General features: G+C 31.1%; 1 protein-coding gene and 1 pseudogene across 1 annotated transcript; one reads left to right on the top strand and one right to left on the bottom strand.

Annotated features, from left to right (window-relative positions):
* The first annotated feature begins 3,226 nt into the window (after window positions 1-3,226).
* Window positions 3,227-3,595, top strand: LOC145812874 (protein NUCLEAR FUSION DEFECTIVE 4 pseudogene; annotated as a pseudogene).
* A 1,183-nt stretch (window positions 3,596-4,778) lies between these two features.
* On the bottom strand, window positions 4,779-13,073 carry LOC114291881 (26S proteasome regulatory subunit 8 homolog A). Its single transcript, XM_028235760.2, has 9 exons — window positions 12,724-13,073; window positions 10,516-10,613; window positions 8,220-8,444; window positions 7,925-7,987; window positions 7,652-7,815; window positions 7,327-7,483; window positions 7,075-7,173; window positions 6,692-6,802; window positions 4,779-5,114 (listed from the first exon to the last, which is right to left on the bottom strand). Exons 1-9 carry the CDS (start codon window positions 12,932-12,934, stop codon window positions 4,974-4,976), a joined length of 1,269 nt encoding a protein of 422 aa, XP_028091561.1. The 5' UTR covers window positions 12,935-13,073; the 3' UTR covers window positions 4,779-4,973.
* Between the last annotated feature and the right edge of the window lie 1,237 nt (window positions 13,074-14,310).

Here is a 14,310-nt window from a genome sequence, read left to right as displayed (position 1 = left end):
TAATTAAAAAATAAACCAACATCCGAAGGAAAGGTTAGAGAAAATTATGTGAACCAACAAGGGGAGTCTCTCTTGACACATCCAACTTTGAAAGTTGTGCAACTTTTGAGGAACAAATGTATCACATACACAGTCAATCAATCAGAACTAAGGTTGGACTTTTATAGAGTGGGTGTTTGGAAAATAAGTTTTTTTTTTGGTAGGTTTTTTTAGTTATAAGATATTATTGGAGAAAAAATTTTTGTGTTTGAAAAGATAGTTAGATTTTTTTGTGGTTGGATATGATGTTTGTGAGAGAAAAAGTGAATAATTATAAGGTTTGATGTGATATTTTGTTTGGTTTTGTTTTTTTGATTTTGTAACCAATTTGTCTTTTAGTGAAAAAAAAAACCAAAAAACTTCCTTTCCAAACACCCCCTAAGTACTATTCAATTTGTTTAATTTGAATTTTGGGGATTTATTTTTTAAATAATGATATATCTCTCTAATCTTAAAATTCTAATTGAGCTCTAATGATGTGGTAAAGAATAAAAAAAAGTAAAGTTAAGGGCAAAACATTCCATCACAGTGAGGTCCACTCCCATTAAAGCTCCTTAGAGCTCTTTTATTAGAGCTCCCAATCATTTTTCTTATTTTTTTTTAAATTAATTTTTTTTATTTTTACTAATTTTTTTTAATATTCTAAGTAATTTTTTTAATTTTTAAATACATGTAACATAAATATATTTAAAAAATATAATATTTGTGATTTTTTTTAAAAAAAAACTCACTAAATATCAAAAATATAAATTAAAAAATGAGAATTTATTACATTTTTTGTAATCTTGTGTATTTATTGATTTTTTAAAATATTTTTTTATAAATATTTTAATTTTTAGATACATCTAAGTGAGATACATCTAAAAAATGTATTTTAAAAAAAGTACTTAAAATTTTAAAAATATTCACTAAAAAAAACACGAAAAAAAAACTTAATTTTTAAAAAATTAAAACCAAACAGACTGATTAATTTCTTTAGGGGCAATATTCATAGCATAACTTGAAATTTGTTCAATCTTCATGCAGAGAGATGTTTTGCATGAGTTTTAAGATTAGTTGAGATGTATCTGGATACTTGATTATTCAAAAAAATCAAATGTCACATATGACGTCTTTTTTCTGATGATTTTTGAGGTGTAATTTGATAACATTTACAGTTTATTATTTTATATATATATATATTTATAAAAAAATATTAAACATGTTTATATTTATTTTTGCAAAAACATAAACAAAATAAGTATATATTTGGTTTTAACATGTGTCTTTTACAAAAAAAAAATGTAATTTTTTTACCCATATTTATGTTGATTTTGGTTGTGGTGGATATTAAATTAGTGAAATGCAGTTTATGTATGAAATAAATTTGAATCATAAAATTGCTATTTTTTTTGTAAAATTATGAGTGTATAGTCCCTCAGTTACAAAAAATAATTGAACATGTATTTATATTGTTTACAATTTTTTTTTTTTTAAAATTTGTAAAAGTAAATAAAAAATTATAAATATAAATGTTACAAAAGAGGTGCCAATAATGTGTGCTCTTTGCAACCTAAATTTTTAAGAGACATTGATACACAAGTTCTAATTTATGAATTTATATTTCATTAGGTTTTTAACTAAGATATTTTAGACTTTCAAGTGCCATCAAATTTCTAATAGTCAGAATTACTTTTCAAATAATGATTGTTCATTATTTATGATCATTTATAAAGAAACATGACGATTTGACATTTATTTTGATGTTTAAAACTTTAGAACATCAACTTTCAAATTAAGAAAACTAAAAAAAAAAAATTAAAAAAAATATGTGCAAACCAATTACAACCTTTAAAAGGTTATGGTCCCTAGTTGTATAATTTCTATTTCTATGAGGGGCAGAAATAGAAATTAAAACATATTGGTTAAAGTTGGTTTTCATTCCTTTTGAACTTCCACAACCTTTCAGTTTTGAAAACCAATTACAACCTTTAAAAGGTTATTGTCCTATTCCTTCCCAAGTGGAAATAAGAACACTGCCATTTTTTTCCTAAATCCTCTCAAGGAAAAACATAAGGCACCAAAGGGGAAAGGATTAGAAGGCAATAACATAATCAATAACAAAGAGTTCATTGATAATCACGCTTCCGTTTAACCGTTCATCAATGGATTCAGGTATGTCATTTTGTCTTGATTTGTTCTGAAATTTATGTTTACATTTTAAACCAAAATTTTGTTATCAAAAAAGTTTCTAAAAATCCTACTCGTAAAAGCATTCAATCCCCATCACCACACAAAAAGAAAACAAAAAAATGATTAATTCTTATCTCGTTGTGATATATGTAATTTCACTTGGTTTAATTTGATTATAAATTTATGATTATCTTCATTTAATCAAATTATTTCAATTGTTAATATTTTTTATAAAAAATACATACATAAATGACATATGTCATAATTTTAAAAATAAAATTATAAATTTATTCAACTCATCAATAAGTTAACATCTATAGTTTATTAGTGTCAATGAAATTTAATCTCTTTTTTTTATATAGTTTCTAAAATCGGATGAAGATATATATCCAAAATTTTCATTTTTTTTTAATCAATTGTCCTTAAACGTTGATGAAAAGGCCAAGTATAGTATTACAACATTTAATCATGGAATTGACTAAATTAAAATTTTGGAACTAATGTGACACGAAATGCGTACTTTAGAGATCATAATTTTGTTTTTAAAATTATTTTTTTATTAATGATTTAGATGACAATCTAAAAATTGGACAAGTTTAACTCAAATCAAAAAATTTAGGAATAAAATCGACAAAATTAAAGCTTGTAGAAACAAAGTGACACAAACATAACACATATTTTCAATACCATAACTGGATTTACCGAAATCTAAAATGTTGGTGAAACAATAAGAAAGACAAATGCAAGGATCATTGTGCTTGTGGAGGGAAACAAAACTCATGACATGAAAAGAAAAACTATACTGCAAAATTTGCAGTAAAACTCACTATTTTTTTTTTGGGTGACAGGAAGGTATATTTTGCAAGGACCGGTTGGTTAGCCATCGGACTAATCCCAATCCCAATCGCCTTCTTCTTGCTCACGGCATCAGGCAACACCATAGCACTACAAACAGGCACCACGCTAATTGGTCTTAGCTCAGGCTTCATACTTTTTTTGAACGGAAAAAGAAAATATGAAGCCTGAGCTAAGTCCAATTGGCTCGGGCTTCATATTCGCTGCAGCAGTTTCAGTAACATCCGAGTTGTTTGGTCCCGACAACGTTGGCGTCAACCACAACATCCTCATAACCAACATACCCATTGGATCGCTTGTGTATGGACTACTTGCAGCCCTTGTTTACGATTCCAACGAGAGCCCAAGCGTTGGGAGCATGGTATCTGACTCTGTCGTGTGCATGGGGCGAAAATGCTATTTCTTAACGTTCGTGTGGTGGGGACGCATTTCTGTTATTGGGCTCGCTTCGAGTGTGATTTTATTTTTGAGAACTAGGCCTGCTTATGACCGGTTTGAGAAGAATCGGAGATCAACACTACTGTATTGATGGAATGTCAGTAAAAAGAGAGGAAACAAAAACTTTGATTAGGTTCAAGTAAATCTGAAAAATGACTGGCTTTTATAGATGTAGATGTCCGGATTTGAAATGACTAGGAGTCCAGGCAGAATCTGCTGTTGCTTTGTCTTTTGAGCATTATTGGATATTGGATTACTTTGTCAATAGAGAATGCTTTAGCCTTTATTATTGTCCTTGAAGGATTGCTTTGTCATAAATTATTGAGATCTACACCTTGACATGTGTCTGAATAGTCATCATCAAGGTGTTGGGTAGGAATCTTTGGGGATGATGTTGATGAAATGATTTTATTAAAATTTTAATCAAATGTTTTATATGATTTGTGAATCCCACATCCATGTAAATATTTGATAAAAATTTTGATAAATTTTAAAGATTTCTAACTTTACTCATGTAAAAAAATGTCCTCTTCTCTTCATGTTCTGTTTCTTCCGTGGCCGGTATCATGTTTATACAATCTATTATCAAAAGAACAGAGATAGGGTCTGAAAATATATGATGATTGTAGATTCTACAAGGATTGAATAGTAAGACAGAAATTGAACCCAAATAGATTTGATAATAAATTAATTGAATACTAAGACAGAAATGGGAACACAAATAGATTTGATAATAAATTAATTGAACAAACAGTGTGTATGTTAAGACTGTGACTTTATGTTTGGACGGAAATTTAAGAAGAAATTTGAAAAGAGAAAAGAAAAAAGAACATAAAATTAAAAGAAATATAAATATATTTTATTTGTATTTCACCTATCTCTTCTTTTTTCTTTTTCAAATCACTTCTCAAATTCCCCAACCAAACACAACGTTAAAGAAACAGAGGCTCACGTCAATGGTGGCTTCACTACTGCCGGTGACAACCACCGTGATGGGGTAGAACCCAACATGGACATGTATATACAAAAAAAATTCTCTCCTGTTTATATTTTAATAAAGCTTGATGGAATAGGAAATGATTTCACAATATTACTGTGTGACCTCTTACATGGTCAGAATAAGAGTAATGCTAATTGCAGATAAGTCGACAGAGAATATGAGATACGGTAATAAAATATAATAACAAATTTGTTTAATTTAACTAACATGTAATCCCTGTGAGAGTATAATACTATGAATAGCAGCATCACAGAACTCTGAACAAAGACATAACTGAAAGAAAGGAAAGGGGATAACAACTATTTCAGTAACCACCAATCTTAAGCAGAAGAGAATACAGTGGAAAGGTGATAATAATAAGTACATTGTTTAAAACTTCCAAGAAATAACCATAGACTAGGTAATTGATTCACATTTGTCCCATATTTCACTATAAAAACAAAATTTGTAGTTGGTACAAGGTAGGTATCTACTTCCAGAGCTTCCTCAAAGACATGTTTTTCTCTGTATCCTTCTTCATGACTTTAGCAACTGCCATCTCAAAATCTTCCTGTGTCACATGCACCCTTCTCTCCCTCAAAGCAAACATCCCTGCTTCCGTGCATACAGCCTACACAAAGGACACGACTTCACATCAAAGCGTATACTCAAAAGCCAAAGTTACACTAAGGTAGTGTTTGGTTCGATTTAGGCCGTAATGGAATGTCCATTCTCCTAATTTTGTAAATGGTGATTCCATTTCCAAATGTAAATTCATTTTCCTTTTACCAAACCAAACATGATGAGAATGGGTATTCTGACAATGACCATAACATTCCAGCCTGTTTTTACCTCAGGAAAAACAAACTGGCAGAAAGAAATGCAAAGCAAACAGAGGAGAGATGACGGAACGCAGATAAGTGGAAGACTTCTTGTGTTTGGATCATGGATTTGGGTAAGAATTTGAAAAGAAAAATGAAAAAAGTGTGTGGAATGTAGTTATATTTTATTCATATTCCACCCACCTTTTCCTTTTCCCTTTCAAAATCCCTAATCAAATCGATGATCCAAACACAGCCTTAAAGATTATCCAAACCAAAGAAACTTCTTCCTTCCGAACAAACAAATGCAAATAAAAGGGCATATACAAATTTTGAAATAGTCTCTTTCCAACAAAGCTATTGCCTGTAGTGAGAATATGCTGCTTCAACAGCAGAGTGCATAGCAACAAGGAAGAGGACTAGTTGTCAAAGATCCTAGGGTTTAAGGTTTGAATACCAATCCGAGAAGATTACAGAATTTCAGAAGAATCCAACAGAGAGAATCAATGAACATATTAAATTAAAATCACATAAGTGTTAATCAAATAGAAAAAAAATTAAATAAAGTAAAATAGCTAAATCCTAGGAAGCCTGGATACGAGATACAAATACAATACGATACGGATACGGCGATATGACAAAATCTAAAAACATAGGATACGGATACGACGGAGATACGTTTGTAAAAAATATATTTTTGTAATTTTTAATAATATAATATGCATAAAATAAAATGAAAAACTTGAGTTCATTCATTTAGTTAATATCAAACATTGATTCAAAACATAACAAATCCTCAAGCAAGCTAATAAAAAAAATTATATTAATTCGGATTATCAATGTCAATTTTTGCTTGTTCCTCTTCATGAGAGAGTGGCATGGAGGCATTTTTGTGGAAAAGAAGAAGAAGAAGAAGAAGAAAGCGATAGGATCGACCTTTGGAGATCAATGATGCTATTTCATTTTAGTTATTTATTTTTTGCTATAGAGGCTAAGGTTCCTTCATTTTTTCTTCGTTTAATCATTCCATAAGTGCTTAAGTACTGGCATATGTTTAAAATTTTTTACTTGCATTGAACTTTATAATTTTACAATTTGACCCCTATTAAAATCTATAAGAAAATTATGTTTTGGCCCCTGCCGTATCCCAAACGTATTCATCCCGTATCTGACATGTATCCGAAATTGAAAAAATAAAAATAATTTTTGGATACTCTTCAGCCATATCCGATATGTATCTGGCCATATCGGGTGCATATCCGTATCCTAAAAGTATCCGATACGCATACATGACCTTTTTGGAGTATCCATGCTTCATAGGCTAAATCCATAACTTGCAGAAAATTTGCTATTCTCTGCTGAGAAATAAATATTATGAGGGACGCACCTTGAGCTCTGCACCAGATGCACCATTCATCTTCTCTGCAATTTTCTTCAGATCAATTCCACGCATCAAATTCATTCTCCTTGAGTGTATTTTCAAGATATCCAGCCGAGACTAAGAGATTTAACATACAAATCATTAATATGGACAAAAAGAACCAGACCACCAGAAGATCCGACCAGATCACAAGTTGCTTTAAACACTCATAAATGTTTGATAGTGATTTGGTATGTCATTTAATTACATTGCAAGTTTCTTGTTACCATTACTTGGATAAATTGTAGAAAAAATAGGCGGTAGGAAAAAATTAACAAATTAAAGGGGAAACAATGAACAAATTTTTTTATGCAAGGTTTATAGAGGAGTTCAGGCTGGATGCAACATACTTCTTCATTGGGATTTGGAAATTCAATTTTCCTATCGATCCTTCCAGGCCTAAGAAGTGCGTGGTCCAGAATGTCAATTCGATTTGTTGCCATCAAAACCTGTATAAATCAGTTTAATGTAGATAAATTCCTTTCTCTTAAATAATTTCAGAAATAAATACACAAAGAGAACAAAATTATTAACAAAATAAAAATTAACATTAAAAAAAATACATATATATAATTGTCATCGTGATATACAGGCAGACATACTTTTATCTTGTTGGATGCTTCAAATCCATCCAGTTGATTAAGAAGCTCCAACATTGTGCGCTGTACTTCACTGTCACCATTTCCAGTTCCAGATTCCATGCGAGTTGATCCAATACTATCAATTTCGTCCATGAAGATAATTGATGGAGCATGTTCCCTGTGAAATGGAAAAAAAATCATCTCACATAAGAATAGAAAATACTTCTATCTAGAAGTTGAAAATCAGTCAGAGCATTTTAGTAATGGAAGCATGCATAGAATTAAGAACCAACTTCAAAATTCAAAAACCAACAACAAATGGAGTTCAAAGACACTTGTATCAAACCTGGCCATCACAAAAAGTTCTCTAACCATCCTAGAACCTTCACCAATGTACTTCTGAACTAATTCAGAACCAGAAACTCTGATGAAGGTGCAATCAGTGTGATGAGCCACAGCCCTCGCAAGCAGCGTCTTTCCGGTACCAGGTGGCCCGTAGAGCAAGACTCCCTTTACAACACAGATATGAAGAGATCAGCAAGGCTTCTGGAAGATAATGCCTGAAAATTCTTACAGGAAAAAAACAAAAAAAGAAGAAGAAGAAGAAGAAGAAAGGTACCTTCGGTTGAGCTATTCCAAGACTTTCAAACAATTCTGGATGTTTAATTGGAAGCTCGATGACCTACAAAAATACACACAAATGATACATACCCAATATATATATATATATATATATCATTGACATTGGGTTGAAAATATAGCATATATGACGGTTGTGTCATAGGATATTGAAAAATAGAATCCTTATAGACTTGCAAAAATTGTAAGTGAGAGTATAAATACTAATACATATATATATATATATATATATATTGATAAATACACACAACTAATAATACTATCAAGTGAAGCACCTCCTTTATCTCTTTGATCTGCTGGTCAAGGCCACCAATCATGTCATATGTAGAGTCAGGAACTTTTTCAACTTTCATAAGATTCACGAGGGGATCAACTTTACTGGGCAAGACCAAGTGAAGCACATAACTATCATTACGTAAAGCGACTCTGGCTGATGGTGTAATCTTCGTGATATCAATACTTTTATCAATATCTACAACGTACTTCCCTTCAGGGTGGACCTAAACAGAAGAAGGATTAAGAAACATCACCAACAAGAATTTTACATTTCAAACAAGAATCAGCAATAACAACTTTCAATCAGGTTCCCCAAAACTAAGAAACTAACAGCAAATTTCAAATGTCATATTAGCTAAAGAAAACATTCAATAGAACAAAATGTTCATGGAAATAGGAAGTAATTATTGCACAAACATAAGTCAGGCATAAGCATGGATTTAAAAACCAGTCATTATGTACCGTACAGGCTGGTTTGTAAGGCTTTTGATGCCTCAGAGTTGGATACAGCCCGATTTTTGCAGCAAGGCCAGATTTCGCAGCCGTACCGGCCGGTTCCTGTTACGTATCAGAACGTAACTGTTACAATGAAACGCTACATCCTACTAATGATTTTTAAAATTTCATGACCGTGACAACCAATTCCTAATACGTACTTGTTGATACTCCTGATACTAATACTCCACGAACAACACCATTATGTATCTCAATACCACGATTTAGAACCATGGGTATTAGCATTCATATTCTTTTAAAAAAAATGGTTTCCATAAGTTCAAGGGTAGCAGGTTTGACCCAAACTCACCAACTATTGATGTCAAAATGCCCAGGTGATGACCTAAACCTATCACTCACACAATTGCCCATCGAACTAAATAAATATCAAAGTTAGTCATTCTATAATTCATATATTTTTATTTAATTTGTCATGGTCAGTGTTACTAACGATAAATTATCATTGAATAATCTAAAATTTTAATAGAAGTTTTGATGAAGTTTTATTCCACATCTTTGTGGTTTTACGCAAAAGGTAGTAGATTAATGTAAAAGTAGTGTTGAAACATTGATATAAATAGCATACATAGCATTATAAAAAGGGTCACATATAAAAATAAATTGTGCGTGAAATATATTAAAACTCATAACCAAATATAATAGATTTTCGAGCCACTAAAGTTCTATCATCAGAGTAATTGTAGAAGAGTATACTTGATAACCAAAAAAGCACATCAGTGTGGTCAATTGATTGGTTGTGGCTCATGCAGCCACCCATAACAACTATCTCACCAAACCCTAGGAGGCCAAAGGACTGGCCAATTGTGGTTAACTCATATTTGTTGCATATTGTATTATGTTCAAATGAAACAATTTCTAATCAATTTAGGAGGGGTTACCTGTCAAGTTTCCACAAAATGAGTAAAAACAACGCTCTGTTTGGTTTTATTTTTAGAATTAGTTTTCCAGATTTCTTTTGATTTGATTTTTTTTCTCCGAATGGTTTTTCTCTTTTTTGAGGCGAAAATATACCAAAAAGGAAAAAAACTCTATGAAAATGATGGGCGTTTTTTTGTCTTTTCATTTATTTCAGCAAGCTAGCAGTTTGTAGCTTTTATTTAAGAAGAAAAAAAATCAGAAAATAAATTCCAAAAATGAAACTAAATTGATGATTGTTTTTATCTTTTCATTTATCTCACCAAACTAGCCTTTCACTTTTTTTAAATAAAAAATAAATGAAGTCCAAAGAGGAAACCAAACATAGTGATAACTTCAAAAACTCAACAAAGAAAACAAAACCTTGACCCTTCTTTAGACAACACATAGATAGTCTATTCCTCTCCATAATCTTTGGTTATTTGTTTCTTTTAATAGCAACAGCATTCTCAATCCTCTCTCTCTATACATATATACAAATTTCTAGATTCCCCCTCTCTTGATGAGATGATAGGTGAGGAAGCTTCTCTTTCTTGATTTCTCAATTTTCTCCCTTTTGACACCATCACGACATTCTCTTTAAACAGCTGGTTGAGAACTTCTTTTTAGGTTTTTGGGTTCCATTTTTAATGGTTGAATAAGAACACCATTTAATGTACTAGTCAAGGTAAAGAAGAAGTAGAGAAAGAGCTTGAGCTAGCAACATAGAGAGAGAATAAAGGTGGAATCCAAAAGGAGAGAAGCCAACCAAATATACTACATATATGTAGTATAAAATATGCATTCGCAGGAGATGGGGAAATATATGGGTTTGAATTACAGAAATTAATAAGTATGTCATCCAACGGTAAGAAATCCACTAACCTTAACTAAGACCTTTGATTTCCCCATAACTTTGACCACTTCACCAACATATGAGCCAGGCTCTTGAAGAAGCTGCAACTCTTCTTTAAGCATCCTGACTGTTCAATAATAAGAATCACAAAATGTCAACACGTAGCCAACTAATCAAAAGCTAAATTAAGAATTAAAGCACAAGGTTAAAATTCCCCCAATATCCAATCAAAGCATGAACAAAATACTAAAGTGAATTTAAATTGTATACATAAAACAGTGACCTAGGCAACAACCAAAGCCCCAAATAGAGAAGTTTAACCAAACGACTAGGAGCTCAACTACCAATCAGTACAAGAGATTTGACGAAAAAACTCAGACAAATATGTTACATGGAACGTGGATCGTTATGCTACATGGAACGGAAACGTGGTATATGCTCTAAATTGCGGTACGATAAGAGATAGACTTGTATAGTTTACACTATAAGAATTTAAATTACCTTTAGTCTAGATAAATTTTTTTAACAATTAAGCATCCAATAAAATGTACGGTTTCTTTTTCCAAATTAACTATATGGCAACTTATTTGTATGAACATTATGACTCAATTTTATTTTTTGCCATTTTAAAATTCCACTCACCTTATATATTAGTTCATTATATTTGATTTTTTTATTCCTAAGAAAACTTTAACGTTGTGTTTGGTTCATGATTTTGAGAAAGAATTGGGAATGGGAAAGGAAAAAGGTAAGTGAAATATGTGTAAAATATAATTACAATTCACATACCTTTTTCCTTTTCCTTTCCCTTTCCCTTTCCCTTTCCATTTCCAAATCACTTTCCAATCCATGAACCAAACACGACCTGAGAAAATATATTGGAATAAATTTTTGGGATTGCTAAATTTACCATTTTAGAATGAAAGTATACCATGTTTCAAATCATGCATTTCAAAAGGTAATTTAATAGGTTATTAACGTTTTTTGGTAATACTTACTAAGACAAAGTAATTGAACCCAAAAACAACTTATGTGAGTAGTTCAGTTGAACCATTGAGATGAGTTTCCGTTTTTCATACTAGAACACACGGTTTGGAATAAATGATTTTATTTTCTCACTACCATATTTAGATGAGCAAGAAGACAAAAACATGTGAATTAGGGATATGGGCTATGAAGCATGGATATTCCAAAAAATGTGTAGTCCGAGTATCGGATCCAGATACACATCCGATATAACAGAATACGTATCAGATACAGCATATAAGTATTTGATTTTTTTTTTTTTTGATTTTTTTTTAATTTCAGATACGGGAGGGATACACAAAGGATACTTGAGGGGTACAACAGGATACGAGATGACACGCGAGGTATACGCCAAATAAGTATCCAATTTTTTTTCTAACTTTTTAATTTTTATATTTTAATACACCAAATAAGTATATATATTTTTTCTTATTTTATATTTATATTTTTCCAATGATCAATACTCTCTACTCTCTTTTTTTTTTCTTTTTTTTTTTTTCTTTTTCCCTTGTCTATTAGGCAACTTTATTTATTAAAAAAAAAATCACTTTTTTTTTTCCCCCTACAATGTTTTAATGTAAGTATTTATTCACCAAATTTTTAATTTTAGGAACTTTGATGTTAATATTTCTTTATTTAATAGGAATCTCTCTCTTTATTTATTAATTTGCTTCAAATTTTATTTTCATGCATATTATATTATTAAAATTATAAAAATTATTTTTTTCTTACGAACCTATCCCTACCGCATCCTACTTTTTTAGATTTTGATGTATCACCACGGTATCCGGTGCTTCATAGGATATGGGTTTGGTTTCTCACCATTTTTTTTTTTTTTTTTTTTTTTGAGAAACTGAAGTGGCATAGTAAAATATCTCTCTTTCTCACAATTTCTCACCATTTCTTACAAAATTTGTAAACCAAACATGAGAAAGAGTTCTATTCTCATCATTTCTTATCAAATCATTCAACATTTTTTTGTCTCCCCAGCCAAAGATGTAATTAGCAAAGTAACAACGAAGTATGAACAAAATCCACTCATATAGTTCTCAATCATAACTATCACCACTTCAACAACAAAGATTTCAAACCCCTAAATATCAAAATCAAGTAGACATATACAGAGTGCACATGAATACGAATGTGTTTGTGTTTGTGCTTGTGTGTGTTAGGGTTTCAGATTCAGAGATTGTAAAAATCAGTACACGGACCTCGGGAATTGAGATCGTTGCGCTGGGCTTCGAGGCGTTGGAGATTGTGAGTTTTCTGACGGACTTGGAGCTGGAGATCATGGATGTGCTGCAGGTAGTACTGCTTCAGCCCTTCGCCGCCGCCCTGATGTTGCTTCATCTGGTTCTTGCCGGCGGCCTCTGCCGCCGCCACGGCCTCCGGAATCCTTGTCTCTATCGCCGCTGTAGCCATTAGTTCCAGAAGAGACCTCAAAAACTAGTAATCAGATCTTCTCTCTCTATAGTATATATGTCACTGTCTTCTTCGTCAAGATATTCTCTCTCTCTGCGAAGAGCCACCGCCTTAAGGGGCAATTTGGGATTAGTAAAAACGACAATGCTACGTAGTAGCTCAAAAGTGGCTCAAATGGCCAAAACGACGTCGTTTTGAGTACAGAACAACATAAAAATGGCCAAAACGACGTCGTTTTGGCCATTTGAGCCACTTTTGAGCCACAAAATTTGAGCTACGAGACATTTTCCTAGTAAAAAATAGTTTTTAACTTTTTAATCAATTTTTTATCACATTATTTCTTATATTTTTTTATACATAAAAATAAAAAAAATTAAGTAAAAAACTAGTTTTTAATTTTTTAATCAATTTTTTATCACACCATTTCTTATATTTTTTTATACATAAAAGATTTTTATACATAAAAGATATAAAAAAATTAATTTTATACATAAAAGATTTTTATACATAAAAGATATAAAAAAATTAAAAAATTAATTTTTAAATAAATTTTCAAATCACTCCCAAGGCTAGGTTTGACATTTTCTAAAAAAAATTAAAAAGGCATTATCATATTTAAATCATAACACCTCTTTATTATATCACTTCAAATTTAACTCATATTTTATAAAAAATAAAAAAATATATTTATTTAAATCATCCCAAACAACTCTTAAATATGTGTCCTCTACGCTGGAGGGACTGTAATATCAATTACGAAAAATTAGGCTTGAAATATCGGGTACCGTTCATCAATTCATCATCCTTATATTCTCCCCTCATTTAATAAAAATAATTAATATTTTAATTTTTTTTCATCCATCATATTAACATAGAATACCCAACCCTTTCTATTTTTATTTTACTTTTCTAATAATTACGAAAGAATCCCACAATAATTACGAAAGAATCCCACAACCTTGAAGTAATTATACTGTTTCCTTGCTCGTGTCTCGAATGTGAAAAACCCATTCGTCTGGGAAAAAAATAAAAATAAACCTTGTAATTTTGATTTAACATTTTACCTCATGATTAAACTTCTCTACAGTCCGTGATCAAACTAAAACATATTGTTAGATTCGTATAGGCCTATCACGGATTCCGTTTTGATTATCAAAACCATTGAAGGTATAAAACTCGTCGAGTACTTTATCCCTATAAAAAAATCACGTTAATTGAATATCGATAGTTACTTGATCGGATCAGATTTCTGTCAACGGTAAATATAATTTTTTAAATAAATTATTGACAAATATCTGATCCAATCAAGTAATAATCAATATCTAATCAATCTGCTTTTTTACAGGGTTATAGTACTCGATGAGCTCTATACATTC

Source organism: Camellia sinensis, chromosome 15, assembly GCF_055761805.1.
Source record: "Camellia sinensis isolate YWXY chromosome 15, ASM5576180v1, whole genome shotgun sequence".
NCBI classification, from domain to species: domain Eukaryota; kingdom Viridiplantae; phylum Streptophyta; class Magnoliopsida; order Ericales; family Theaceae; genus Camellia; species Camellia sinensis.
Note: the sequence above shows the minus strand (reverse complement) of the source record. Positions and strands in the feature narration are given on the sequence as shown.

Excerpts from the sequence above, each read along its gene's own strand:
- LOC114291881 (XM_028235760.2), bottom strand. The coding sequence starts at position 12,934 with ATGGCTACAGCGGCGATAGAGACAAGGATTCCGGAGGCCGTGGCGGCG. Across the intron at positions 8,445-10,515 it reads AATCAAAGGTCTTAGTTAAG|GTCCACCCTGAAGGGAAGTA; the intron begins GTTAGTGGATTT and ends TCTTCTGTTTAG. Across the intron at positions 7,988-8,219 it reads AGATCAAAGAGATAAAGGAG|GTCATCGAGCTTCCAATTAA; the intron begins GTGCTTCACTTG and ends GTATTTTTGTAG.